A 27284-nucleotide genomic window follows, 5' to 3' on the forward strand; every position below is an offset into this window, starting at 1 on the left:
AATTTCACCATCATACTTAGTGTTTCATTCATTAGTGCCCACGCGAACGCATCCCAGTGGTTTTTGAGTGTTAATCTTTTTTCGCTGAGTCATCGCGATTTATGCTGAGTCATGGTAATGACTATGATTTCTACCATCATCCTTTAGTGTTTCATTCACTTAGTGCCCACGTTCGAACGCATTCCAGTGGTTTTTGAGTGTTACTGCTTTTTTGCTGAGTCATTGGCATTTTTGCTGAGTCATGCTCATGAGTATGACTTCTACCATGATCCTTTAGTGTTTCCTTCACTTAGTACCCACGTCCGAACCCATTTCAGTGTTTTGCAGTGTTAATCTTTTCTCCGGGTCATTGTCATGACCTAGATGACACGCATGTCATGACCTATAACTTATCTGATACATTGGCATTTTTGCTGAGTCATGCTCATGAGTATGACTTCTACCATGATCCTTTAGTGTTTCCTTCACTTAGTACCCACGTCCGAACCCATTTCAGTGTTTTGCAGTGTTAATCTTTTCTCCGGGTCATTGTCATGACCTAGATGACACGCATGTCATGACCTATAACTTACGTTCGTCATACACTCCTGTCATACTATGCCAATTTGGTACCTACCAAGTTAACGAAACGACCATGGGAGCACCAGGATGTAGGCGGCTGTTTCATGACCTGCATGACACGCATGTCATGATATTCATGTCATGACATATCATTTATCGTTCGTCATATGATCTTGTCACAGTATGGCCAAATTTGGTACATACCAAGTTAACGAAACGAAAAAAGGTATTAGATAGATAGATAGGTAGATAGATAGATAGATAGATAGATAGATAGATAGATAGATAGATGATAGTAGTATAACATTTATTAAAAATTTGTCGCAGTTTCACCCGAAAGGCGAAGCACCAATTGCGATAGCAAATTAGTAGAGAGCTATACGAAGTAAGGATAGTAGTTTTAGCAGCTGTATAAACTTGGACATGCAGCAGCACAAGCAACGCGCAGAAATGTCGACGCCGCCGGCGTTTTGCCCCCGTTCGCACCGAACGCGCGTGGCGTGTTTATATATATACGCATTTAGTGCCGCAGCTAAACGTCGCCTCCCCTCCCTCCCTCCCGTCTCCCCCCAGTCTTTCGCGCGACGGAAAAAGTTGCGTTTGCTTTCTATATATGGAAAGGAGGAAAGATGCGCTTAATTCTGCAGCCCCTTCAGGGAGCACGGCGCAGAACGCGCGTTTGCTCTCCGACGTGCGTTCGCTCCCCGTGAAGCGCGCGCTCCCTCACGCCCTTTCACTCGCACATACAGCGTCCGGAGCCCGGCGACGATTTCATCTCCATTGACGTCATACGGAACCTCACGGCGACGACGACGGCGACGACGACGGCAGAAATCTGCTTGGAGTGTCCATATAATTGCTATCGCAATAAAATTACAGCCAGGTCCAGTGGGTGGGTCCCTCAGTCCAGGGCCCCACTGGCGATAGCGGCACGCCGGGCTTGGTCGAGAAGGGTCAATTGGTCCTCCCGCACCGTGCTGGCTTGCCACGCCTGCCATTGCCTACTGTTGGAGTTTTGCCCCAAAAGGGGTGATTGGATTTGATAGATAGATACATACTGTCAAAATAGCAAATGTTCGCCAAGAAATGCTTCGCATTTAAAACGTTGCGAGGCGAGAAAGTGGTAAAGACTTCCGACGCTGCTCGGCGAGTGTCCCGTTCTGATCTCGTCGAAAACTTCCGAACCGCCCCCAGAGGCACTGGTAAGTTATATTCTAGGCACTGTAGCACTGGAGACAGTCACCAACGCCGCGCGCGTTCGGTGCGAACGCGGGCAAAACGCCGACGGCGTCGACAACGGTTCTGCGCGTTGCTGGTGCTGCTGCATGTCAAGCTTATACAGCTAATAAATCTACTATCCTTTCTCCCTATAGCTCTCTACTAATTTGCTATTGCAATTGATGCTTTGCCTTTAACTGCGACATTTTTTTTTGACGCAAAGCTTTTGGGGCAGCTTTTGAAGCTCCCCCTAAATCGGTGAAATAGCATGCCCGACGCAAAACACAATGGTAGCTTGCGTCTCGCGCATGCGCAGTGCTTCGACGCTATTTCTTTGGGGCCCCTATTCTAAAACTCCCTCTTATCGGTAGAGTAGACTTTATACGGAACCTCACGGCGACGGCAGAAATGCGCCTGGAGTGTCCATATATTTGTTATCGGAATAAAAGGGTTATAACATGCAAAATGTCGTAAGTAGGCTTTTCCACACAGCAACTTGTCCTAAGATGGCCGCATTCACGCTAAAGCCGAGACACAGACGTTTTAAATGCTTGGATCAGTGCCGGGAACGGAGGGCCGCGGCAGGCGGAATGATGTCCCCGAACGGCATATTGACGCTTTAATTCTAGCCGGAGGTCCGCCATCTTGGTTAGGTCGAAGGAGTTGTATTACGAAGCGCACTTGCAGGTTAAATTTGCATATCGTCCGCCGAGATACCGACCGACCCAGCCGCAGCAGCAACCACGGCAAACCCGGGAAGGTAGGCAAAGAAAGCGTCACTTTAATAAATAACGGGGGCATATGAAATGTCACTTATAAGTGGGCAGCTGCTTATACATAGAACAACCTGAGATACTATGAAAAGAACAGCGATTCGGACATGTTTCTATACACGGCTTCAACTAAATTAAAAGATTCACTTCAATTAAAACTACAAATAGTTTTTGCTTGGCTTCATTATCTGTTGGCTTCATATGATTATATTGATTAACAAAAATCGGGCCTCTCGGTTCCCCTTTTTCCAGTAAAAGACATCGCAAAATAAATGCAGTTCTTCATAGTGTGCTTATAAGTCTGATAGCTATTTACGGCAGTTGGAAAGGCTTCACTTTGTGCAGTGTTTGGAGGATGCTGCCTACACATCGCCAATAAATTACCCACGGTACTGAAGCCTGCTTATCATCCTTATGACGTCTGGCAAATTCTGTTACGCAATAATCTAGGCTATTGATGATTTAATTGTTGGATTGCCGGTTGGTCGTTCAGCATTCAAAGTTCATTGGAGGGTCGGAGAGCATAAGTTCTAAAGTTCATGATACCCAAAGCAGCCCAAAGCAGCCCAAAGCTTCAACTTCCGCATGTGACTGTCGCAGAGGCATGCGAGGGGACTACCTCTAGTAAACTTAAAGATTTCAATTTATATTTGTGCCTCACCCACACAAAATTCGTATGAAATGTCTGTGCGCTGCCTATATATTTATGTTATCTTGTATTTGGGTTGAGAATGTTCGCTAACAGAACAGAAAGCGCCTGGAAAATGTATTAAGAAGAGCCGGGAAGAACCTTCGATACAGCAGCCGTCTGCTAAACGAAACCACATTTTTACAGTCAAATTGCACTTTCAATATCATTAAAAAACTTCAAAAGCTACATTTATAATAGAAAACTAGGTTTAAAATGAAAATATTGCTTTTTTGTTTTTGTTGTGTGAGCGTTGTACGAAACCGAGGTTAGTGGCGCAATGCACTGGCTTATTGCGCTCGCCCTTCCATGTTTAATCGCTATCGATACTCAGTGTGTTTTTTTTTTCTGCGCCCGTTTCCACAAGGTCCATTGCAGGCTACACTTCCTGAGGCCTGAGATCTGCGATGTTGTAAGAAATTTGCCACGGTTGGCGAGACAGCAGCCTCATAGTTTTGGACGCACCAGACGCTCGCATGTTGTCTCATCCAAGCGAGGATCGGGGTGGAGCTCGCAACGGGGAGGCCATGGAGAACACCAGCCGAGACGACGAGTCATGCGAGGGCGAGCAACCCCCGAGTCCGCCGACCAACGGGGAAGTGGCCAAAGAGGAAGTCGGTGACGACGCCGAGCACGTTAACAGGTGGGCTTGTGCGGAGCCGGGCTTGATTTCGACGAACTTTGGGCGCCAAATCGCCAGCGGCAAATAGTCGGCAGCACTACGACATCGCACGCTGCGACTGATCATCTCTTGGCGGCGTGGTCGCGCGCGTTTCGGCGTGTTGCTCACCTTGGCTTCTGGTTGGACCATGTGTATCTTCGTCGTGTGATTAAGGATGAGACGCCTTTTAAGGCGCGCAAGACCGTTGGCCGCAATGCTGTTGCTTGTCGTCCGAGGCCGTAATTGGGTTAAAACCGCCAGCGACACTGTTCGCTGGATCATGTGCACATTGCTCAAATCGCCCTCCCAGCGATTGCTCTTCCTCTCATCTCTAGCAGCGTTTTACGGTTAACTGTTGGGTTAGAAAGCTTTGTTCTCTTGTGTATGAGCTGGCGGGCGTGCATCATTGCCTCGTCAAAATATGAGCTCATTGTAATACTGAATCGCAAAGCATTCGTGGCCTGCCCGGGAGCTCGGATCTTCCGTTGTTTGCATCGTTATCTGGCTTTACGATTCTTGCTGATGCGCATGACTGCCTCCCCTAGTCTTGTATCGCGGTTTGCCCGCACAGCGCTTGAGCTGATATGTTCTGAGGTATGTCATTGGTTGGGGGCGTGCTTGATGTGTATTATGAACTTTGTAAAGGTTTAGTTCTGGTAGATAGCTCCTGAATGTAAATGAAAAGTGTATTATTCCATCTGTAACGTACAATTTGTGTATGACCTAACCAGCAAGAGCTCTGTCAATGAACTAGCAGTAATATTTGCTTCACCTGCTGGTAGAGCTTCTATTGGAACATTGGTGCTGTCTTGTTGGGGATGTTATCAAGCCACAATCAGAGCTTGATGCCCACACGCATGGCAAAGATGCATATGTCTTTCATGTGTATAGTTAGTGTAGCTTTCCCTGACTTGATCATTTCAGTGCATGCCTTGTGCTTCCGAGTATGTGCTTGAAATGGGAGCAGTGTACAAACAACAATTAACATAGATGGTGTAGTGCATTACATCAGTGGAACAGAAATGTTAGCAACACATTCGAGTAGGGAGCGGGTAATCAACACTTTAGTGTAATCTCACGAGGGCTAGGCATTCTGAGCAGTTGTTTTTCATTGCAGCCGCCTTAAAATGCAGTTTCCAGTTCCACCCACCTTGCTTGTCACTTGCTGCCAGGTCCCATATTGCTATAACTGGTGCATGTTTCATTGCATCCTGCATGTATGATGCTACTGAGAATAAAAAAGGCCCTGTGATGGCCGCATTCCAATTGTATTGGATTGGATTCTTGGGTTTTATGTGCTAAAACTGCAATTTGATTATGAGGCACACTGTAGTGGGGGCATTCCGGATTGATTTTGACCACCAGGGGGTCTTTAATGCACCCCCAATGCACGGGACACAGGCGTTTTTGCATTTTGCCTCCATCAAGACGAAGCCATGCCGGCTGGGATTTGATTCCGTGAGCTCGTGCTTAGCAGCGCAACACTATAGCCGCTAAGCCACCACAGCGGGTCTGCATTCCGATGTGAGTGGAATGCAAAATCACTTGCGTACCATGCATTAGGTGCACGTTAAAGTTAACTCCAGGGGGTCAAAATTAATCCGGGGTTCCCTACTACGATGTGCCTCATTATCAGATCGTGGTTTTACCATATAAAAACCCATAATTTAATTAATTCAATAAAAAGGTCAGGTTCTCTTGTTTATTTCTAATGCACAGATGCAATAATCTTGAGCATTTACCTCTGGTCATCTCCATTTTGTGCTATTTATTGGGTAAATGTCTGCGTACCTGTGGCATGTGCCTGCTGTTTATGTGCTTGTGGAGATGTTTTGTGCAGGTACACGGGCTTTTGGGAGCATTTTCTGCATTGTGTCTAGCATCTCTCGACTGTTCATAGTTGCATTTCACAGCTGCGCATGCCATTCCTGAGGATTATAATTGACCAGAATCGCAGTTATTACTGTCACCTGCAGTTTGCCATCATTCCCCTTTTGACATCAAAATGAAGCAATATCTCCTGATTTTATTACAGTGACATTACTTTTCAATGCATCTTTTAGTTTGTGCAGTGCTTAACCTTGCTTGCTCCTGTTCTTGCTATTTCTTGCTACCTCTTTGGCTATTGCACTTCCTCTTGCTTACATCTGCTCCTTACTTTTTTTCGCTTGTAAAGATGGCACTGCTTTTGTGTAACATATAGGATTAACACAGGGTTCACATTTATTGCACAACCCTTTATGTTCAAAATGGGCTGTGCATTCATGATAGCATACACTTTATGGGAGTTTTGCTGTTTTAAAGCATGTCTTTTCTTTGTAACATAACAGTGTTATTAATTTGGGAAGCTTTAAAAATAGTTCACTCGCAGTTGGTGAACACCTTACACCCTGTGTGCCGAAGGACCCACGCGGAGCTTGAGTTCTAGACTTGCGCAGTGTCCCAAGGTTGCTTCAGCATATGCATACTGCTTTCAAATTTCTATTCCTAAAGCTCTCACACAGATGTTTGTGCACATTTCATGAAGTGATGTTACCAAGAGGCTTCGGTGCCTTCATTATATCTTCTCTGGGGAAATTTCTTGCAGTGCATTAAATCAAACGAGCAAAGAGAAAAGTGGCCAAGACGCAGAAGGGGACAACGACTTAAAAGTGAGTGCTTTTGAAGTCTTATTGCAGATGTCTGCTCTGGAATTTGGTGTTGCATGGTGTTGGGGCTCGGGGTAGCGTTTAGGCCGGTGATCCTTCAGCCATAAGGATGAGTACGTCCGGGAGTAAGAGCGAGAGATATTCTACATATTTACAGTGGCTCCAAATATGGAAGCCCACTCTATGGGGCAGCACCTTGCATGTCTCAGCTCACCATATGTCTGAGCACATATCAGAACACGTCAGGATACACCACTGCATCCAAGGTGCCCGCTTATAAAAAAGTCGGTCTTCCCTAGGTGACGACCCGACTAAGGAATCTGATGACCTTGGTGCGGCCAAACAGAGAGGTCGTATTGTTCACAGAACTCCGCCTCTAATATCCAACTTTCGAAGCAAGGACGAGGCAATCTGGAAACAGGGGGTCCGCACTCCCGCCACGAAAATCGTCAACTTGGTTTCTTGCACTATGTGACAGTCATCGTGCCAGGGTTGGAAGAGTGGCCTTCGCACTGGTCCCCGCTTCCACGAAGGGTGGCAGTTGAGGTCGCTTCTAAGTGAGCTTCTTTGTCATCGCGTCACAGCCGGTGTCGATCCGCGTTGCCAGGTAGGCGGCCGCTGATGAAGGGTGTGGCTTAGGGGGAAGCACCCAAAGAATGTGCACTGCCGATTTGGGCCGCATATTTGTCTGTCACAGTCGGTGTCGGGCACTGTCGCCGTCCGGGCGACGCTGATGAAAGGGGCTGCCTCGATGGAAACAACCAAAGAATGCGCCCTGCCGATTTGAGACGCCACAATGGCCACCAATCTTTAAAAACAGACTTGACCCGCCGTGGTGACTTAGCGACTATCGCGTTGTGCTGTTAAGCACAAGGTCATGGGTTCCCGCCTGCAGGAGCCGCATTTCGATGGGGGCAAAATGCAAAAACGCTTGTGTACTGTACATTGGGTGCATGTTGAAGAACCCCAGTTAGTCGAAATTGATGCGGAGTCCCCTAATATGGCATGCCTCATAATTAGATTGTTCGTTTTGGCACGTAAAACCCAAGAATTTAATTTTTTTAATTCATTGTTTTCATTGCCCTGCAATGCAGCCTGTTCATTGCTGTGCACGGGATATGCCCTTGCACTAAAAAAGCTCAGATTGTATTTACTTATCTAGGTCATTCATTCTCTGTGAATCATGTGGTAGACTATGCTTTTGATCTTCAAAGATTAACTGCAAACTGCATGTCCCTGGCCCTGCAGGGCCTTTCCATGTCAAAGCTTCAGGATATCAAGAAGGCAATGGAAATGCTTAACCTGAATGTTCTACATGATGGTCCCGCAAAGACTCCCGAGGAAGCCCTGCATAAGCACTACCAGTTCTGGAGCACCCAGCCTGTGCCCAGGATAGGTGAGTGTAGCCCTTGGGCCAGTGGTCTTTGTAGCAATCAGCCAGCTTTTCCTGCAGTGTCATTTATGCATTTGCCTTGCCACATCTACAAGTCAGTGCAGCTATGTTTGTTAGTGACAGTATGCGATAATCTTCATGAATTTTTATTTCTTGAAAAGAGTCAAGTTTCTTACCATTCTGTATATATAATATGATGTGTTTATTGCAGTTGGTGCACAAGAAACACGTTTAATATTGTCTTAAGAAATCTGTTCGGTACTGAGTAAGGTGTACAATATATTGAGCAACTTGTTTAATCCCACATGGCCCTATGTATCATTTTTGAGATGCTCAATTTGGTGCTTTCAAACTCTATTTAAGCGCAGGAAGGTAACGCAAAATCTATAGTAGGATCTTTTTATACACTAGAGTAAGTTTTCAGTTGTGGGTAGTTCAGGAAACTGATTAATAATAATTACAATATCAATTATTTACTCTAATTAGAGTAATTAATAAAGTAAATTTACTTTAATTAATGTTTTTATTTTGTAGTAATAACTTGATTATTAAAGGTCTTCTTTCATGTTGCACCAAAACCCCAACCTCGGTCTGTCAGTGTGACAGTACTCATTTCAAAATGTATTTTATATTTGAGTCGTCGTGGCTCAGTACAAGTTCCTGAAGCTTGCCAAATTCATTGTTTGAAGCTCTTTCATATTACAATGTTGTGTATCTTTGCCAACAAAAACTTTACTGGACCTGAGCAGATGTCAAAATACATGCCAAGTGAGGTGAATGCGTGAACTTGAAGATGGCGTCGGCAGCCACTCTTCGTTCTTGAATTTTTTATGCTTACCAAGCCTTGTGGTAAGAGTGGCTTTTTAGTGCTATTGCAGAAAAGTAATTTGTTAATACTGCTCAACTTACTTTTCTCTTTGGTGTCCTCTAAAGTTCATGTTCGCATAAGCGGTACTATAGCAGAATAGTTGATTAGACTGTTGGCGCAGACTTGTTTGTACTGTACTACTCAATTGCCCAGCCTCATTTAGCATCAGCATGTTTATGTTCTGTTTCTTTAATATGTTAGCCTTCATCTGGTATTCATTAGAAAGCATCATCATCTAGCTGCAGTCAGTAAATTGCTGCTATGTCATACAACTTAGTTATTAATGTGACTTTTTATTTCCAGTTTGCTCAATACACATAGAAGTTGAAAATCAGATATGGAACTCCATGTCTGTAAAAAAAAAAGGGGGGGGGGGGCTAATTCGGCAATGCGCTTGATTTATTCGTTCATATAGGTGTTCACATTGTGAAAAATGTAGCTATAATGCCAAAGTTTGGTTAGTCATCACAAGGGCAGAGGCCTCACTTACTTACTCAAGGCTAAGAGATGCATATAGTGGGCCACAAAAGCTTTATGGGACACAGGATTTTCGAAAAAGCTGATTTCTCGCGAAGCCTTGGCAGATAGCCTCAAATTTAAAGTTTCAGTCTGTAGTACCATTTGCAACATACACAGTGATCAATTAAATTAGAAGCACCAAGCCTTAAAGGGTCCCTGAAACACCCCTCGGGCTTAGTGAAATAACATAGTCCGCGGGTAGCATACGCTGCTGTGAACGTCTCAGCCAAGTTTTGCTGTTGTGCGTGGTGCGTGGAGCTCGCAAGCAGAGCGCAAAGTTAACTTTTTCTCAAACGATTTCATTTCAACAGAGGCCATGATCATCATTCTCTTCCATGTGCTTTATTACGTAATAAAGCACATTCCAATATGCGGCTGCTATTGGTCTCTGGGGTCGCTTACACTGTGGCCGCCGCGGGGTGCCTGCCACGAGTCCACTGGCTAAGCACACTGCGGCTCGCTGAGGACAACCGCGTTGCGCTTACGTTTAGCGCGTCGTAGGCACCAAAATCGGAAGTCGTGGCGTCTACGTTTACATCCAAAATGAAATTTGAACTGTGCGCCACGGTGACGTTTCGAAGGCGGAGCGTTGTGGCCCCGCCCCACTCTGCTGTAGCCGTCGTAGTGCAAGGTATTGAAGAAGGAAGGGGGAGCACAGCGGAGGCCTTGTTTGATTACTAATAACATCGCTTCTGCTGAACGCATTGAAGTACTTTTTGCAGCAAAGTATTTCTGAAATAGCCTATTTTCACTTCAAATGTCTTTCTCCACTTTGATAAAAAGAGGTTCAGGGCCCCTTTAACAGAACAAAAACTCACATTTGTCAAGGAACCTATTTTACGCAAACTTTTGTGGCCGACTGTACAACCTTTTGCAAAGCAGTAAAGGCCGGTTGCCCATTACTGGCAATGGCCAACTGGCCTTTACCTTTTTGTGATTGGCTGCACATATTCATTGAATGCCCACACTGGGGATGACTGTGGCAGACTGAAGTAGTCACTGGTTGCTAAATTGCCACGTAGCATATTTGAACAGCTGAATAACTGGCACATCTCACTTCTAGTATAATTGCAGGATGACATTTGGCATAGCGTAAAAATTTTCAAGCATTTGGAGGAGGAGGTGAAAACGAGAAATGCAATTTTTTGCAGATGAATTATTCTAGTCCTATTTTGTACTTTGATATATTACAGTTGCACGGTGAACTGTTGGCATAAGCCGACTTACATAGTAATTCTGAAAAAAAAAAAATATCAACTGCGCGCCGCATCAACATTGATAGACAAGCATGGAACTGATTGGTTGACGCCACTACTTTACAATTAGCCATTTGCAAGTTAGAAACTGTAAGATAAGAATGCAAGGGCTTGCATAGTTCACGAAAAGTTCTTTTTTTTTTTTTTTTTTTTTCACTCGGCTGTGAAGATGCACTGGGCTTCATTTTGTGGCTCATCGCCCTACCAGTGGTTCTGGTCTAGGAAGGTGCAACAAACTTTTTATTCTTGTGCTGCAGATGAAAAGTTAAGTGCCAATAATGTCAATGAGCCAATTGAGGCCAGCAAACCAGTTGAAGAGATACGGAACAGCCATACTCCTTGCCAGCTGACTTCACCTGGGACACTCTGGACATCAACAACCCAGACATAGTGAGGATTGTGGTCCATTTTATATTGTGCTGCTTTATTAAAACCAACCATATGAAGCCAACAGATAAAGAAGCCAAGGATATTGTAGGGGAAGTTATTTGTAGTTCTAATTGAAGTGTAGAAATGATAAATTTGCTTCATTATCTGTTGGCTTCATATGGTTGTGTTTAACAAAAGTTGTGCCCCTCGATTCTACTTCTTCTTGTTCGTTTTATTATAAACAGCAGTTCCTGGCATGTGTTTGTTAAGCATAAAACATTTTAGGCCCTATTGTGATTGTCATTTCAAGCTTTAAATTTATTAACATAAATATTCATAATACTTCTATCAAAGATTATGCATCTTCAGAAGGTCCAAAGGCAGGTACGTACTGCGAGAGGGCTTCCTATCTGAATTTGACGAAGCAAATATTTATTGTGCACAGCAATGAACTGAGGTTAGAAAAATAATCTGTTTTTCAAAACAATACATGTAGTTAGAAAAATGCACAGTCAAGAACATCAACTGGAACACATTTATTTCAAGAAAATAATATTTATGCTTAGTAGAGCGATGAAAGCAGATACGTTTTTAGAGACTCATCTAAAACTGCCCAACTGCAAGATTCTTTAAGTGAGACTTTGATTGTTTCAGATGAAGATGGCACTGATACAGACAGTCTGTTTTCTGTAATTTGTAGCGATGTTTGGCAGGAGATTGTTATTTGGTTAAGCAAAACTTGTTCTACAGTAGAACCCCATTCACATGTTTTTCAAGGTTCTGTGGAAGATAAACCTAACACTCAGGAAGGCCCCAAATCGCCACAGCAACACCATAAACCTGTCTGAATGGCTGCTAGTACAGTTGTTAGATGTCTCGGTGCTCGTATTGTGACCTGATAAGGTGCGTGCCCACGTGTGTAATTAAGGGACACATACTATGTCTTGCGACAGTAACCCCCTTCCACTACCCGCCGTGGTTGCTTAGTGGCTATGGTGTTCGGCTGCTAAGCACGAGGTTGCGGGATCAAATCCTGGCCACGGCGGCCGCATTTCGATGGGGACGAAATGCGAAAGCACCCGTTTACTTGACCCGCCGTGGTTGCTCAGTGGCTATGGTGTTGGGCTGCTGAGCACGAGGTCGCGGGATCGAATCCCGGCCACGGCGGTCGCATTTCGATGGGGATGAAATGCGAAAACACCCGTGTACTTAGATTTAGGTGCACGTTAAAGAACCCCAGGTGGTCTAAATTTCCGGAGTCCCCCACTACGGCGTGCCTCATAATCAGAACTGGTTTTGGCACGTAAAACCCCATAATTTAATTTTAATTTTTACCCGTTTACTTAGAATAAGGTGCACGTTAAAGAACCCCAGGTGGTACAAAATATTCTGAAGTCCCCCACTACGGCATTCCTCATAATCAGATCGTGGTTTTGGCACGTAGAACCCCATAATTTAATTTTTAACCCCCTTCCACTCTTCATATGCTTCACAGCTAAACACGGCTGCATTGCGGCAAATCTAACTTTAGGGCATCGGCAAGATCTACAATTGCACCAAGACACGCTTATGAGGACTGATGATCGGGGTGGGTATACATTTATCTGTGGGTATACATTTATCATCTTGGTAGCAACATGCGGCAAGGAATTTGTCTCTGCACCACTAAATTTACGTGACAGCCGCATTCAAATGCAAGATGTGGGAACATTACAGATTGGCGGTGTATCAAGCGCAACATAATACATGGAAGTCAATGGGATTTAGGTCGGGACCACAAAAACGCGATGTAGCAGCCGGGAAAACGTAGCAATGAGGAACTTATCAATGAAACGTAGAGCGTACAGCAGTTTATGTGTACCATGTCTTTGTGTGTCATTGTCTTTTCGTGCGCTATAAGCTTCAGTACATGTACAATCGATTAGTTGTATTTGAGGGGCCTCTCTGCTGTTTCGTTTGGATACCAAAACTTGTTCATGCTGACAGGTCGCTAGCAGTTTTCACTTTGTCACTTAGGCAAAAGCTTTGTTAGCACCGACATTGACTTGAATTGCTGTCATTCCAGCAGGTCTGCTTAATGCTGGTGGGGATTATGTGATCCATGTTATTTTTACCATAATTCATGTTATTTTCTGTAACTCACCTGTTTCCTCCTTTTCCTTTATTGAATTGAAGTCACTCACTGTCTGATGTTGTTTGTTTTGCTTTCCTTTGCATAGCTCAAAGAACTGTACCAGCTACTCAATGAGAACTATGTAGAAGATGATGACAACATGTTCCGCTTTGACTATGCCCCTGAATTTCTCAAATGGTAAGCTGCTTTATCTAGGCACTAGGTTGACTTCCACATATTGTCTCTCTCTCTCTCTCTCTCTCTCTCTCTATATATATATATATATATATATATATATATATATATATATATATATATTGCTTTTACTGTGGCGTTGTAGTGCATGTTAAAGAACCCCAGGTGGTCAAAATTAATCCGGAGCCCTCCACTATGGCGTGCCTCATAATCAGAACTGGTTTTGGCACATAAAACCCCAGAAAGAAGAAGAAGATGCTTTTACTGTGGAAGCATTTAAAACTACGACTTTTTTTCACACGTAATAATTAAATAATATTGTGTGCACTTCACCACTATTCTCATTTCTCAATTTTTCCTATTTCTCGGCTCTTGCATTTCCCGGCTCTTAAAGTTTTTTTTTACAGTGCCGTGGAAAACTTATCAGCGGGGTTGTACTGTATTACAGTCGAGCCCACTTATAACAATATTCAAGTGCCACAAAAATTCCATTCTTATAACCGATAATTGTTATGTTGCGTAAAAAAAAAAAGCTGTTGTGAGAAAACTATCATGGCGGGGAGGCCAGTGCCCCTCCCCACCACCTTCCTCCATCTGGCTGCTGATAGTGTTGACTCGTTTAACTGTTTAACTCTGCTTCCTGTACGCTCTGATCACGTGTAACAAGTCGTGGCTGTCTGCGTTCAAGAATGGCACTGCTATACTAAAACCTCGTTAATTCGGATTTCACTGGACTGAAAAAATGTCCGAATTAACCGTATGTCGAATCATCGAAGGTATCATGAAAACAAACAAATGCTGTCTATGTCAACACGCTTTTATTTACTGAATGAATCAGCAGAACCCTGTTTCTATTTTGCACAAAAGCAGTATGGAAGCAGTGTGGAGGCATTTTCGTCATCTCGTGACTGATTAGCGCTCGCGACTTTTCACAGCGCGGCCGCAGCGCGCATCTTTATGTGAGACACGCTTTTCGCTACTGCGCACTCGTCCATTATTTTTTCTTCATGAGCGCTGAGCGCCGAGAACACAAAGCATGCACAAAGCTACGAGCAGCTGACGCACCTACACTGCCTAGGCTCTGCCCCCAATGCAGATCGCTTTCAAGATACGGCCTGCGCGTCTGTGCAGTACGCAGTTAATGCCAGAGTACAAAACCACCCTCTATCCCCCTCGGTGCCTCGAGCACAAAGGAAGAAAGCACGCTTACTCCCCGCTTTTCTTTCTTGCGCGCGTGAGATTTAGCCGCGGTCGTCGGTTCCCTCATACGCTTTCACTCACATGTACAGCATACGGCTGCGCGGCAACAGCATTATCGCGCTTGGACATTATACGGAACATCAGTGAGCCAAAAATCAATTTTAGGGCCCCAACGCGTCATAGACACCATCTTTATATAGCAAATACGGATCTCAAACGCCATGCTTTTGCTGGTGGAAGTTGAAAATACGTCATAGGTGTCGTTAATCCACAGTAGCCCTTATCGCATTAGATTAGGCAATGAATGTTGTAAGTATAGAAAAAGCCATGACCAGCAAAGTCCTTCACATTTGAATTTTGTAGGACAGTTAGCTAAGTTCATGCGTAGATTTAAGGAGCTTTGCCAGATGCAACAGCACTTGTGTACAGTAGAATCTCGTTGATATGATCTTCACGGGAACTGGAAAATAAAGCATATCATCTGAAAATCGTATCATCCAACGTATTATCCAGCTAAATTGCATTATCAGGAAAAGAAAAAGCCTATTACACAGAATCATATCAACGAGGTTCCACTGTATCCGCATCATTCAACAAACATCATTTGCTACTTGAACTTGCATGGCCAAAGTAGCAAAAGAGACATGGACTGCAGACTGCTGTAAAAGTAGGTGTGTGCAAATATCAAGATTTTCGAACACGAATCGAATACAAGTACTTAGCTTCGAATATTGAATAATGATAGGCACATGGATTTATTAGAAAGCTTGGTAGTTTTGACATGTTGGAACATCGCAATTAGATTGTCATCGGTAAATGAATTATACTAGTAAGCCGTAATACTAAAATATTGCGTATTTGGCTCATGTTAGTAACTGGGAAAATTGAGTAATTCCCTCAAAATGTCTGTCCTTGCCAACCTGTGCCTTATTATACCACATCAAGTGCCTGTAAACCCTGAGGCATTTGACCCTGTGCCTGCCATCACTCATCGCATTTGCTGTCAAGCAATAAGCTCAGGATTAGGAGGGGGGCTGCAAAAGAGCACCCTCTGCAACCTTGCTGGCCTCAAATCAGTGTCTAAGCATGCTTTACAGGCGAAATTCTGCCAGCAGCACGAAATTATCACAAAATTCAGCACAAAATCCAACCCTTATTCTTAGATTAGATAGAAACAAACGATAAGAACCGTGTTTGCTCCCCCACAGCCAGCAACCTATTCAATTTGATTCAAATGTTTATATCCTGCCGAATGTTCGAGCATGTTCAAATACTACCTAGTTTTGGAATAGAATATGAATATTAAAAATATAATCTTTGAAATTTTCAAATGTTCGCACACCCCTCTCTATAAGCCCTTGTTGCCGTGTGACAGTGTTGGAAACTATACCTGGTTAACCCTCCTAGTAGTATGTCAACATTGCATCGGGCGAACTGCTGCAAGCTTTGTTCTCATGATTACACTTCTGTTTTGTTAAATGAACTTGCCAAGCTGAGCTTGAGTATGCTTTGTGCAAAGTGATAGTGCAGATGCTAAGCAGCTCCCATAAATTTTAGTGTGAACTAGATGCAGATGGAAGACACATAGGCACACATGGTCGTCACTGTTTCCAAATAGTTTGTGCCTGCGAGACTTTCTACACCAGACCTACAATGGCACTGTTAGAGCTGACGCACCACTTTGAAAAGAAAGACCAGATTCTATGAAACCAAAGTCAACAGGCCCATCTGCATCAACAGACACAACACAGATGTGCTTTTGATTTACATCATTTGTTCCCCGCACTGTTGTATGTTATCTCTGGTAGTGTCACTTAGTGTTTGGTTTTTGTGTAAACATACTTTTCCAGCATCTGCGTTTACTTTACGCTAAGGCTTACAATAATCTGGGTTACCAACCCACCCAAACTGCCACCCTTATGAAGCAGAAGGCAATTGTTACAGAGACTTTCTATAGGGGAACAACTTTGGCCTCGGCACTTTCTATTGGGGGGCTGCTTTCAGGACTCTTGCATGAATTCTGTTTGACAAAACTAGTTAGTAAGCCTTGCATAGTTTTCCAGCTGTAGGAATATTCCTAAATATTGAGCTGGAGAGTTCTGTTATGTTTCAGTGCATGCATTTGTAACAGATCACATGGTAAGAACTAATATTGAAAGCTGTGTGGAATTCTCTTTATTAAATACTAAAAGGAAACTCTTTCATTACCTTGAAATTCTGTAATCGTTGTTCTAGCTGCTTGAGCAAGCTCATCTGGTGATTTGTTCTTGGCATTCATAGGGCCCTACAGCCTCCTGGCTGGACTGCTGACTGGCATTGTGGTGTACGGGTTGTCAAGAGCAACAAGCTTGTGGGTTTTATCAGTGCTGTACCAGCCACAATACGCATCTACAACCAGTGAGTGGTAGCTGCACACAGCTATTTGGTTTATTGACACATTAGGCTCTTCGAGAAACTTATTGGTCTCCGTTTGTCATAAGAATAATCAAATCGCATCGAGCACACTGGTATCCTGCTGTGTTTTTCGACCTATCCATTTCTTTACAGTATAGAAGATAATTTTCCTTGAAAATAATGACAAAAAAGGCTAATGACAGTGTTGTAGACTCATTAAGGGGAGACGCGGGTCGAAAAGTCACAGTTTTCCGGAAAATTTTCGCTTTTTTTTTTTCCGGTTGTATTGGCATCCTTAGACTTCTGAAAATATCAAGCTGAAGTTCGCGCGAGAAATTATCTAAAAATGCTTCCAAGTGGGCAGCGGTGACATGAGAAATGCGCGAAAGTCGCCAAAAATGGCGTAGTTCGCGTCGTCCTGTCGCGAAAACGCGTTGGCCGCCATTTGCAATCGTGCACGCATGCTGCGAAGGCCGTCCCCTTCACAATCCATTAGTGGCCAGTCTCGTAGCTTCACGCAGAATAAACAAAATACAAGAAAAACAACGCGTACGTCACGCATTCCGAATATCGTGGCAAACAGCGCGAGGCCGCCATTGGACGGCGGTGCGCTCCCCCCCCCCCCCCCCCCCCTCCTATCTCTCCGGCAAAAGAGCGAAGCGTCGGACGTCGCGGTCGAGTTGTTCTGCGTTTCTCTGCATTTTTGCGTCATGGCAAGCCCTAAGAAGCGCAGTCTAGATAATCGAAAGTTCAGAACTCGCCACAAGTATCGAGGGAAACGGTGGCGGACGCTTCCCAAGCGACAGCGAACGACGATGTCACCCCCGACCAACGCCCCGACGCTCGGACTTCGGATAGGCCTAACACCGACGCCGAACACCGCGACAGTGGTTGTGAAATAGCCGCTGCCGTGGAATTCGTCAGTGCATCCCAAAGGAAGATTGGATTCTTCGAGAGTGAACGTAGACAAGTAGATGCTGCTACTGCCAACACGCTGCTTTGCGAAATAGATGCGCTGACGGCACTTGTGGCGGGTGCGCAATGCCCAACCTGCCGCAAACGGAAGCTCGGCGTCCGAGAGGCAGCTGGAAAGCGCAAAGGGCTTTCGGCATTCCTTGAACTGTGCTGTGAAAATCCCGATTGCCCTGAATCTGCACTTTCGTTCACGCACACGTCGAGACGTACTACTTCGGCCGGGAACCAAGGGACGAGCGCTCGTTTCGACAGCGGCAGCTCGCGTGACAGCTTTGCTGTAAACGTGAAGGCAGTTCTGGCAGCACGCGCTATAGGCGCAGGCCATGACCAACTTTCGCGATTTTGTGCGATTCTCGGTCTTCCGAGCCCGATGCATCACAAAACATTCAACGGCATTTCCAAGAAGCTCCATGGTGCGGCGATGACGGCAGTGAGCAAAAACTTGGACCAGGCAAGAAACATCACGAAGGACGCAGTCGGTGGCAGAGATGTGCCAGTCATGTTTGATGGCACCTGGCAGAAAAGAGGTCATAAAGGCCACAATGGAGTGGGCACAGTCGTGTCCCTGGACACGGGGCTCTGCCTCGATTTTGAAGTTCTTTCGAACTACTGCCATGCTTGCAGTATCCACAGGGACCTTGGGGAGGATGAAGAGGTATGGCGAGCTTTCCATCTTCCAGTTTGCGAAAAAAACACTGACTGCTCATCCCACACAATGGAACCTGCGGCAGCTGTCAATATATGGCAGAGGACCTTGTCTTATGAAACTCCACTGCAATTCACCAGCTTCCTAAGTGATGGTGACAGCAAGGCCTACACTGCAGTCTGCGAGGCAAATGTGTACTGTGACACACACATTGACAAAGAAGAGTGCACTAACCACGTTGCAAAGCGCTTGGGAACTGCGCTACGGAAATTGGCAACACCACTGCCACGAGGCGAAAAACTGAAAGATGCAACAATAATGAAACTACAAACATACTACAAGATCGCCATCACGAGCAACAAGGACAGTGTTCGAAGTATGTACACTGCCATATGGGCATCGTATTTTCATTGCTGCTCTAGTGATGGTGCCAATAGCCACAACTTTTGCCCCGCGGGACCAAATTCGTGGTGCAAGCACAAGCGTGCGGAAGCACTGGGGGAGCCTGCACCGCACCACACCCCACTGTTGACGAAGGCTCAAGGATTGGCAATTATGCCAATCTACAAGCGCCTTACAGAGGAGAAACTCCTTATTCGGTGCCTTCATGGCAAGACACAGAATGCAGCCGAATCGCTGAACAGCAAGATATGGCTGCTATGTCCAAAAACAAAGTTTGCCTCCAGAACAACTGTGGAGACAGCCGCCGCTCTTGCTGTACTCTGGTACAATAAAGGCCACAGGGGCTTTGAAGAAGTGCTCGAAGGCATTGGAATTCTCCCCTCATGAGATCTGGCCACACATGGTGACCACTGTGACGTCATGCGCATCAGGAAGATGAACCTGAAGCAAACTGCAGAAGCGAGGGCACACCGTCGCAACACAGCGAAGAGAGCTCGTGTCGAGGACACTGACCGCAAGAGCCGTGAAGGACCAAGCTATGGTGCGGGAGACTTCTAGACACTTACAGTGCATTCAGTGCAAGCTGCTTTTCATTGTTCCCCAATTTGATGCAAAAAGAATGGTTTCCTAATAAATGCCAACTTTCCAAACTTTCGAACTTGTTTTTCTCATTTTCATTTTTTTTGACAATTTCACGTTTTCCGGGCAGCCTTTTAGACACTTATACTTATTGTATAGTAACGAAACTTGGCACACATATTCTTCAACACATGCAGAATGCAAATATCTATTTGAAATTGTAATGCCTACCAGCATTAGTTGTGAAAATATTAGGTTATTGTTTCAAGGGAGATTGAAAATAATTAGTCATTCAATACAATTTTTTTTTCTTGGTTCCAATATTTCTGTGACATATCTGGATAGATATTTGCGCTTCACAATCTACCAAGAGTCAAATAAGATCAGACACAATGCTTTCACTGAAAGTTAAGTACATAAAAGAGTACCCGCAAAAAATGTAACTTTTTGCTATTGTGCATGGCATAACTCAATAACTATAGCAGCTATACAAAAAATGATTGCATATTTGAAATCTGCATGAAAAACTATACCAATAACAAAATTTTCAAGTGTCTATGACTAGAAATAAAAAAAGTTTTTTCGAGGAGCGTCTCCCCTTAACATACCTGCACCCAAGCTTATGCGTGTTTTTGAGAGTAGAGTATAGGCTACTAAAGCTATCTACCCACAGTGACATTCCTCAATCTCTGCACAGTCTATGCGAGCAGGAGAGCAGCGCAAAGCATGACTCGTAGCTCATGTGATGCTCTCCTCTGCGTCAAGGGCGCTCTCATGTCAGTGCTGCCTCTTTACACACAGATAAGCTTCTACATATTGTTTTTTAGTATGCTCAGACAAAAAAAAAAAAAGAAGAAATTGTAGAAGCTTTTCTGAGGGTGTTCTCTGTAGCCTAGTTTAGACATGAAATTTGGAATTTTTCTCAGCTTTCTTGTTGCTTTTATAACCTGCAAACCGAATCTTGCGTTGATACAGGTAAGAATGTGTAATATGAATAAAGTGGAGCCTATGGGTGTCGGGCTAAAGCAGCCGACAACCAATTTTTTGTGGTACCCGTTTTTTTTTTTTTTTTTTAGTGCCATGGAAAGCATGCCTGTTACAGTGTACAACCTGCAGTCGTAACTCAGAAAATGCAGTGGAGCATTTTTCATCTGACTTATTATCTGCAGTCACGATCGTGATCATGAAGTCATACACTGGTATGCATAATATCAACATATTCGAGCAGCTGTGCCAAGAAAAACAGTGGATGCAAGAACACAAAACCGGCATCACGAGTGTCTGTGTTCATATTGACCATTTCATGTTGTGTTCGACACGTTTCTTTCGGCTGCTGCCGAAATTGTGGACCCTAGTAGTCTAGCGGCAAGAGCCGTTTGTAATGTCCATGTCTTTGTCCGTTCTTGTCACCAGCACCTGGCACAGTTCGCAAAGGTTGGGTCCTGGCTGAGGTTGTCGAGAAAGAATTCTGTCAAGCACGCAAGGTGAGGGGATGCCTTTATTAATTAATTAGTTTTATCATTAATTACTTTATTAGTTCTGGATTATTAGCAAGGTGGAAGTTACAGCCACTTTTCACGAATCGCCTTTTGAATCTGCTACACGCAGCCACAGAACCGATATCGAGTGCCCGCTGGAACCCGCTTCTACCGGGTCAAGGCAAAGCCGTGGGACAAGGAGGCTGCTGTGCGTCGCGAGCAGCAGCGGCGGTCGTCGCTCCGCAGTCTCACTCAGTCATCATTCATCACTGCCAGCTCCGCCGCCGAGGAAGTGGCACCGCCGCCGCCTGCCCAATCGGAGGCCGCCTCCGCCGGAGAGCCCTACCCGCAACCCCTCGATTCCTAAGTTGTCCGCACTCTTAAAAGACACACTTCAAGGACTCCTGTTGTTGTTTTTGCAGTGTACCCATGTGGTGCCCCTTTTTTTCATTGTTTTCGGTTCACTGCTGTTTCCCCCGTTGTGGCCACCCCATTTGGCCAACGGCTGGCCATTTTTTTTCGTGGCAAAATTCTTTCGTTCCTTGCTGTACATCCACCAACCCCTGTTTTCACTGTGCCCCAGGCCTGCAAGTGACGCTGGCTTCCCAGTTTTTAGGAGTGCTCAACACAAGATAGCTGCGTGCGGCACTCTTCGGCAGTGTTGCTTGCTGTAGGCACCCCTTCTACTAGCTGGCTGGCTTCATGATGTCCATAGCAGTCCGTAATTTAATCTGAAATCATGCGTATTGACACATTGATTTGGCTGCGGGATAGGGTTTGGACGAATTGCTGTGATCCGAGCGCTCGTGACTTTTCTCCCAGCAAAAGTGTTCATCAGCCTCTCTATTTTCATCTTTTTATTTGTACCTGCCCTGTAGGCATTTTATTTACAAGGCCTTGTCGTGGTTTGTCCAGAGCACAAGGTGGGTTTGCGACAACTGCTGCTAACCTGTCTCCACAGTTGGCCCCTTCTTTTTTTTTTCTTTTTTTTTTTGTGTGACGACGGCTTGCTTCAAAGGCACGGGCCTTATCCTCCTGCTTCAGCAATCTTGCACTTTCTGCACAATCAGCATTCTCTGCTGTGCACCCAAGGCATAGCACCGTGCCAGATATAAGTTGTGGGAGGAATATAAACATCTAATAGATGCTTAATAGACGTAAAAGAAATGTCTAAAAGTAGACATCTCGACGTCTTTTAGATGAATCGTGCTGCTCGTGTTACACCCTGCACCTTGTTCAGAGGGGTGATGAGCACGACCAAATCGTCTTGGAGATGGCAGAGGTGTGCCATGGCTAGCATACTGAGCAGTTTGTGGACTCGGCACTATTAGAAGTGCTGTACAATTTTAAACACAGGTTGCGGCTTATTCATAAGGAACGAGAAGAAACCGGGTGAAGAAGTCACTACTCGTTTCGTGCTGCAGCTCATAGTGAAACATTTGCTTCGTGAAGCCATATTTCGGTTCGCACGGTGCACAAAGGCACGCAAAATATTTTTCGGTTCAGAATTGATTAGTGTGTCGGCAAGCTAGGCCATAGGCCTAGGGTGCAAATGCGAGCCCTGTTTCAACCAGCAATGTTAATCTGTTGAATTTAGATTCTGTTGAATTATAGTTTATTTAGTTTTAGTATTTAAATGCGATGGCACAAAACAAGGTATAACGCAGGGCCTTACAGATGTAATGTTTAATTGTTGTTGTTTCATCGTAGTGATATATTATTTTTGCGTTAATGTTTTACTTCAGTGTTCTAACTTCAAGTAAATCTGATTATTTAGCATGGATTTATAAAAGGCTCAGCTGACAATTGTGAACCGTGACAGAATTTTTTTTTTGCCTGCAATATGAAATAACTGTTCAGAGATGTCAAGCTTTCTTGCACATAAGCAAGTAGCTTCTGGTGTAAGCTGAAGCATTAGCCTGTGATGTAAATTTTGATAATTGATTGTTTCAAAAATGAACTCTTTAAATATGAAAACATGGAGCTATGAAAAGCTTATGTTCTCTGAACATTGTAAACACAGTACATTGAGAGTGCGACTTTCTCTAGCCCATGAGATTGACACATGACAATATTTTGGTTGGGAAAAAAAAGCGATTACTATGGCAAGTTGTGTGGGCGTCGACGGTTTGCTTGTTGATGTGGAAAAATGCATTCTTTTTACGAGCTTCTGCAAGTGGAAGCTCTGCGGTGGAGCTTCATTTTACACTATACACCAATGTCTTGCTTCAAGCTCTGGTGTCTTTAGTTTTTTCCCGTGTGACCATAGCTCTTTTTCGGTAATGGTACAAAGCTCGAAGCACGCACAATGGTACATGGGTGGCCAAGTCTTGTTCTGATGTAACCTTATGGTTGTACCATAGTGATGCCACTCTAAGCTTCACGCATTTGCCACACTTGACGAATTTCTCTGGCCTGCTCTTCATGTAGATTGTACCACGTTTTTGCTGAAGTACCTAAAAAGAAAACTAACATGTATAATGACACCTAGTCTTTGGGAGATCCATCTGGACTACTACGTATATATTTTTTTCCTCCCCAGAACATGTTAGAAAAGAACCTGCTGTACAAAGGTAGACTGTAGCTTCAAGAGAAATGTGAATCTAAGCTTCCTCTCCCATACCTCCTTATTCATTCTCTAAAGTGGCATCTGCGAAGAACAGATTTCCGACTTACTTTTGGCGTGGCATTGCACGGTGTCAGTGTCTGTATTTTTACGCTGCGAGATACTCACACTAACGCCGCCTGAAGTGCATCTCGCATGGTTGGTGACTGTAAGGAAAACCCTATTCTATAGATACCTACGTTGCCTGTAGAATTGTGGTTGTTGCGAAGTGCAAGCCAACACCGCATGTTGCCATGCTGAAGTACGCCGCAAGTATCTTCCACGTAGCAGCCGCTGTATTACTTTGCGGCTATGTAGCACTTTTCTTTTAAAAAAAACCTAGCAGATGCTTTTAGCACTATCGCACATCTCTTAAGATGTCTCTTTTTCTAGGGGTGCCGGGGGTAGTTAGTGTTCTCTATCAGACCAGCTACTAATTCGACAGCATAGTCTACCCTTTACAGGTGCATCGCGTGAAGCTGAACGTGCAGTGTTTTTCTGCGCATCTGTTCTTTATACTTTCCTATTCACAACTTTTCAAGTATGCTGTAGAGCAGGACGATTGTGTAGATGTTAGCTGTTTGACATGCGCAAAATCTCTTGTCGTCAGTCTTTTACTGTTTTCTATAGGATGTGGTGCACTAGCTTCAGCACAAAAGGTTTTGCTCCCGCGCAGCCGAAAGTAAGCATTGTACACATCAGTACTTACATATACCGGTTGTTTTATTCTAATGTTAACAGAATTTTTAATGTAAGTATGGTTCTAATCCTAAGAGCTGCAATTACTCTAAGAGGCAGGACGTTACTTCCACGAGAAACTGACATGCATGTTGCATGCCGCAGTGGCCAAGCAACTGTGGCATTCTACTGTGGGTCGATTCCCAGCTGCAGAATCAGCATTTGGATTGCTGAGGGTGGGTCTGATTCGTAAATTGCAGTATGTGCCCTGAGTAATTTCAGTGGTGATTAGTGATTTTTTTGTGACAGTTAGAACATCGATATAACAAACACTTATATAATGAATTAATAGATATAACGGATCAAATGTAAAATGCTTCCTTGTGAATATTTGCATGTGACAAGTGCTTATGGCAAAGGTATCTTTGTCAGGTGTGATTTCATTATAACAAGATCGGGCTGCATTTGATTATGCATTTCGCTTTTTCATGCAAGTAATGTTTCGCCTCTTATCTGTGGAAGATAGCAAGCGATATCTTCTACAGGCGATGCTTTAAAAATTTGGTTAACATTAAAATCAAATGCCCCATATAAATAGTTTCTTTTACACAGTTACCTGACAATGTGCACACTAATGATGCATGTTAACTGCAACCGCCCCTTGCAAGCAGCACGCAAGTTGTCCATATAAGTGTGTGGTTTTTTAGGCTTCTAGCTTCCGAGACGTGCTTTTTGCGTGGTATTTATTAACGGGCCAATATGTGTGGTTTCGGTGCGTGGCGTTTCGTGACGTGGTCGCAAATTATGCTGGTAACTGTTTGGGCTTTGCTTGAGAAACTTCGTAAGCACTTGCTCTTGCCTTGAGCGAAGTTGACCTTGAAATCCATGGTCCTGCATGTAAGGCATTTATGTATGTGTAATCGGTATAGGTTGCCTTGGGTGTGGAGGATATCCCTTGTGTTTTCATATATCGGTTTCCTGAATACTTGCGATTCGACTGTTACAAAGTGTGCGCGTATAACATATGGATATTACTGGCCTTTAATGTTAGGTCAATTGAGATGATCATTTTTTTTTTTTTTTTTTTGAAGCAGTGTCAAACAGCTGCTAAATTTATTTCAGCTAAATGAAAATGGGCAGCTTTGGCTGTTGAATTGATGGTCACTGCGGCAGTTGCCTTAGAATTGTTCAAAAATGTTTATTTTAGCTGTCGCTTTACAGACAGTTTTATTTATTTGTTTAATGTGCAGGTTTAAAGTTGCTTTAACAGAATATTTTTATCCGGCTGCAAAAACTAACAAAATTGTGACATTTTTTTTTTTTTTTTTTACTTAAAGACCCCATATGCATTGTCACAACTTCGTGGCTTTTCCATGCGTTTAACGAGAGAAAGGTGCCGAACTGTGACAATGTGTATATATCTCTTCTATAAGGAAAATGCAGTTGCACCATCACTGCATGAAAGAATTGTTGTGTGGTGTAATACAACAGAACAAAAGTTAGAACGGCATAAAGTGCATATGTGCCAGGGTTTTCCTTTTACTACAAGGGTTTTGAATAGTGTCTCGAAGATGCAATTCTTAAGGGCTCCATGTAGAACTGGAACAGTAAAAAAGCAAACATGGAAACAGGTTAGGGGAGGGCCCACTTTTTCTGTACATATGCGAGGCGTGGTGAGAAGCACCAATCTCGCCTTTTTTTATCGACTGCTATTGTATAGGCGAGGCACTGACGAGGTATTTGTACAGCAAATGTAAACAAATAAATGTATTTGATAATTATTGTGCCTGCGTTGTTGCTGTATCTTCAGCAAAGGACACAACACACCTGCAACAAAAGTCAGCGTGGTTCGTTGAATAGAGAGAGAGGAAAAGGAAATTTCTTTGTATGCCAAAGAAAAAAAAAAAAGAGGGAAATGTCGTGGGATGCCTTTTCACAGATCCAGTTAGGGTTCGGTCCCTTAAATTTGTGAATTTCTGCAAGTACGCTCAGCCACTTCAGGTGTGGTGTGCGTAATTGTGCACGCCAATTTAGTGCATCAATAGCAAAAGTACTGATGAAAATAATTGCTAGAGCGTGTCGCGTACATCTTGAAAAATATCTAATTGGGCCGGTACTGTAAGGTAGAAGGCTGAGTGTTTACTTTCGGTGTCAGTATGTCATGTAGTGGTTTCACATCTTTTGGTTTGCACAATGTCTTACATGAGGCATATTGTAATGTAGCTGGATAGGTACTTTCGAAGTATACAAGAATGTCACACTGAAGAACATTGACTATTTCGTGTCTAGTAGAGAGTACTTGCATAGACTCCACATTCTGAAAACTTCGCGAAACTCGCTCTAGAGTTCAAAATTCCAATCGTTCTGCAGCTGTGTGCTTTTCATGGTTCTGAACATGGAAAAAAAAAATGCTCTGAAGCTAAATTTCTAATAGACTGAATGAGTTGGCCTTGAAGGGATTAGAGTGTGTACATCTGTGTTGAATAAGAGAAGCGTCTTAAAGTAAAATACTTGTGAGGTGGTAGAGTAATGCTTTTGCCTCTGATCATGGATGAGAAGGTTCATCCTGCACATACTTGGGCAGACGATGAAAAGTGAACAAGACAAGCACTGTCAACTAAGGGTCTATGAAAACATGATGTTGAAACAGAAAAAGGCAGAAAAGAATTGCACATGGTGCCGCTAACGCACGTTCTCTTGCTCGTCAAATGCTCCGTCAGGTGCTTGTTGACGAACTTGTGCCTTGTGGACGAATCTGTGTTTGCTGTGGCACCATTAGCATGCAGTTGGTGGATGATGACTGTTGCCTCCACTATTCAGTGCTCACCTGCCTTCCTCCTATTTGTGGGGGTGAAGAGGGTGCATTATTAGACGTGACACAAGGGCCTTCAGACAAGATAGCATGAACAAGTGCAAAGGACTCGTTTCAAGTACTGTTACAACAAATATAACAACAAATGATTAAGTCTGAAGGCACGTAAGACCAGGTTATGTGTGAGAAAAAATAGGCTAATGCGTGCTTTGTTAAAGGGACACAGTGGCAATACACTAAAATAGTTAGAATG

General features: G+C 44.0%; 2 protein-coding genes and 1 pseudogene across 12 annotated transcripts in view; all 3 read left to right on the forward strand.

Annotated features, from left to right (window-relative positions):
* LOC119465917 (RB1-inducible coiled-coil protein 1-like) overlaps positions 1-26001 on the forward strand; it is a 96764-nt gene extending 70763 nt beyond the window's left edge. For 2 of the 10 annotated variants that reach the window (XM_049656984.1, XM_049656987.1), the window contains 2 exons: positions 20872-20942; positions 21067-26001. In XM_049656984.1, coding sequence (XP_049512941.1) covers positions 20872-20942; positions 21067-21303 — 308 coding nt within the window. In that variant the 3' untranslated portion in view covers positions 21304-26001. The remainder of the gene's footprint in view (positions 1-20871; positions 20943-21066) is intronic. The other 8 variants (XR_007463799.1, XR_007463801.1, XR_007463800.1 and 5 more) reach the window with 8 other exon arrangements.
* Positions 3538-16885, forward strand: LOC119465922 (glycylpeptide N-tetradecanoyltransferase 1). 2 transcript variants are annotated; one of them, XM_037726397.2, is made up of 6 exons: positions 3538-3883; positions 6489-6552; positions 7816-7945; positions 10843-10975; positions 13174-13265; positions 16743-16885. In XM_037726397.2, the coding sequence occupies exons 1-5, from the start codon at positions 3717-3719 to the stop codon at positions 13211-13213; spliced, it is 534 nt and encodes a 177-aa protein (XP_037582325.1). In that variant the 5' UTR covers positions 3538-3716; the 3' UTR covers positions 13214-13265; positions 16743-16885. The 2 variants fall into 2 exon arrangements, with proteins under 2 accessions (XP_037582325.1, XP_037582324.1); XM_037726396.2 differs by having other exon boundaries at positions 7798-7945; positions 16743-16884.
* LOC119465919 (uncharacterized) lies at positions 18375-20056 on the forward strand (annotated as a pseudogene).
* Positions 26002-27284: the final 1283 nt, after the last annotated feature.

The sequence above is a fragment of the Dermacentor silvarum genome, chromosome 10 (genome assembly GCF_013339745.2).
Source record: "Dermacentor silvarum isolate Dsil-2018 chromosome 10, BIME_Dsil_1.4, whole genome shotgun sequence".
NCBI classification, from domain to species: Eukaryota; Metazoa; Arthropoda; class Arachnida; order Ixodida; family Ixodidae; genus Dermacentor; species Dermacentor silvarum.

Bases quoted from the DNA above. Each gene is read 5' to 3' on its own strand.
- LOC119465922 (XM_037726396.2), top strand. From the start codon at position 3,717: ATGTTGTCTCATCCAAGCGAGGATCGGGGTGGAGCTCGCAACGGGGAG. The intron at 3,884-6,488 runs GTGGGCTTGTGC...AATTTCTTGCAG, and splicing joins GACGCCGAGCACGTTAACAG to TGCATTAAATCAAACGAGCA. The intron at 6,553-7,797 runs GTGAGTGCTTTT...CTGGCCCTGCAG, and splicing joins AAGGGGACAACGACTTAAAA to GGCCTTTCCATGTCAAAGCT.